This window comes from Tiliqua scincoides, chromosome 3 (assembly GCF_035046505.1).
Source record: "Tiliqua scincoides isolate rTilSci1 chromosome 3, rTilSci1.hap2, whole genome shotgun sequence".
In the NCBI taxonomy this organism is placed as follows: domain Eukaryota; kingdom Metazoa; phylum Chordata; class Lepidosauria; order Squamata; family Scincidae; genus Tiliqua; species Tiliqua scincoides.
The window spans coordinates 46,064,064-46,066,320 of record NC_089823.1 but is presented as its reverse complement, the minus strand read 5'-3'; the positions used below and the strand labels follow the sequence as shown (position 1 = coordinate 46,066,320).

General features: G+C 41.6%; 1 protein-coding gene across 1 annotated transcript; it reads left to right on the top strand.

The window, feature by feature from the left end:
* The first annotated feature begins 741 nt into the window (after positions 1–741).
* On the top strand, positions 742–1,863 carry HTR1F (5-hydroxytryptamine receptor 1F). The gene has a single exon (XM_066621842.1). The coding sequence runs from the start codon at positions 742–744 to the stop codon at positions 1,861–1,863; it is 1,122 nt and encodes a 373-aa protein (XP_066477939.1).
* The last annotated feature ends 394 nt before the right edge of the window (positions 1,864–2,257 follow it).

Here is a 2,257-nt window from a genome sequence, read left to right as displayed (position 1 = left end):
GTTTCCATCATTAAAGGGAACAGCCTGTATATTGCTCAAACACATGTTTTAATCTTCCTTTTCCAATATGAATTACAATACTTTACTATAAGATGACCACTAATTTAGAATAGCTTTGAAAGGTGGAGAAGGAGGCAGGAGAGGAGGGGCTGCCATTGCTGAAAGAGCTGGACAGAGTTAGAGGAATGAACCTTGGCAATGTAGACTGAAATTGCCATGAGACTTGGGGGCTTGATAGATACTTCCAGAAGCTCTGAGAAGTCCTGGACGCCAAGCCTCTTCTAAACACAACTAGGGAAAAAGCTGCAGGGGTAGAGGAGAAAAGTGGAACAGATTCTTTTTATACATTTGAGGAGTGACTGTGAGCAGCAACTTAAGAGTCAAATTACAGGTTCTGGAAATGTGTAATGATCCTTTGTTTTTTGTTTATTTTTTTCAGAATAGTATACAGAAGAAGACCTCAAAGGGTGTGAAGCCATAGAAGGATAGGGGGGCTTTCACTTGCCCCGTCACAGTTCCCATGCCAATTGCATGGGCTTTATGTGCTATATTTTTTGAATAAAAACTTTCAATTGACTTTGAATGCTGTAGACCAACAGTAAGGAAGAGCTATTGGGAAGAATGTAAATTTTAAAAAAACTATTGTTTACTCTTAGATACATACATTGAATTTTGTTTCCTAAAGTATGTTTGTTTCCCTGCAGGTGTCTTCATTAGATAAAGACCATACTGAAAAGAATCATGGATTTCCTAAACTTTACTGAACAAAATCATACATTGGAACAAAATTATACATCTGAAGAACTACTTAAAAAAGTGACATCAAAGATCCTGGTTTCTCTTACGCTTTCTGTATTGGCAGTAATGACAACTGTCATCAACTCTCTCGTGATGACCGCTATAATTGTGACACGGAAACTTCACCATCCAGCCAACTATTTAATTTGCTCCTTGGCAGTCACCGATTTCCTGGTTGCCATCCTAGTCATGCCCTTCAGCATTGTCTACATTGTGAAAGAAACTTGGATCATGGGTCAGGTGATGTGTGACATTTGGCTCAGCGTGGACATCACCTGCTGTACCTGTTCCATCTTACATCTCTCAGCGATTGCTTTGGATCGTTACCGAGCAATCACAGACGCTGTGGAGTATGCCAGGAAGCGAACACCTAAACACGCAGGCATCATGATTGCCATTGTGTGGATCATTTCCATCTTTATTTCAATGCCGCCATTGTTTTGGCGGCACCAGGCAGCCAGCAGGGATGACGAATGCATCATCAAGCACGACCACATTGTTTTTACCATTTACTCCACATTTGGAGCCTTTTACATTCCCCTGGCCTTAATTCTGATCCTGTACTACAAAATATACAAGGCGGCCAAGACTTTTCACAGAAGGAGCGTGAGCCGGGTTCTCAAGGAAGATGTCAATGGTCAGGGTCTCTTGGAAGCGGGTGACAAAAGCTGCAGGCTAACCTCCTCTGCATCATGTACAAAAGATAAAAAATCAAACCCTTCAGCAGATATTGACAGAATCCACATCTCACTGCGAAGCCCCAACTCTGAGTCCAGGAATGAAAAAGGCTGGAGAAGACAACGAATTTCTACCACAAGAGAGCGGAAGGCAGCGACAACCCTTGGCTTGATTTTGGGTGCCTTTGTGATCTGCTGGCTGCCCTTCTTTGTGAAAGAGGTGGTTGTTAATACTTGTGAAAGGTGTCAGATTTCAGAAGAAATGTCAAATTTCCTGACATGGTTGGGATATATCAATTCTCTGGTGAATCCATTGATTTACACAATCTTTAATGAAGACTTCAAGAAAGCATTCCAAAAACTGGTCCAGTGCAAGAGCTATCTTTGAAAAAAAATTGTTATGGGATAATTTAAACATGGGTTTTAGGTGGAAATTGGTGGTGGGTTCATAGTTCTGCCCATGGTAGAACCATGCCAAATTGCTCTGGAAAACCCACCAGAACCTAGAGGAATCCAGTGCATGCCTAGAAGGATTAAAGGACATTGTAAGCTGCACATGCACCTCCAGCATTGATGTTGGGCAGTAGTGCTGAAGGATTAAGTGTATCAAAGCCTGTAATAACCCTGAAGTCTATCCAGAATGCTTCCCAGAAATGTTAAGAGATGTTGGATTTAATGAAGTGGTCCAGGTCTCTAGAAACTGGAGGTTGAGAGAGAAGTTTGGGGAAAATGTGGACAAAAAAAATCCAGCCCCACCAAACTTGTATCTGGAACATATCTCT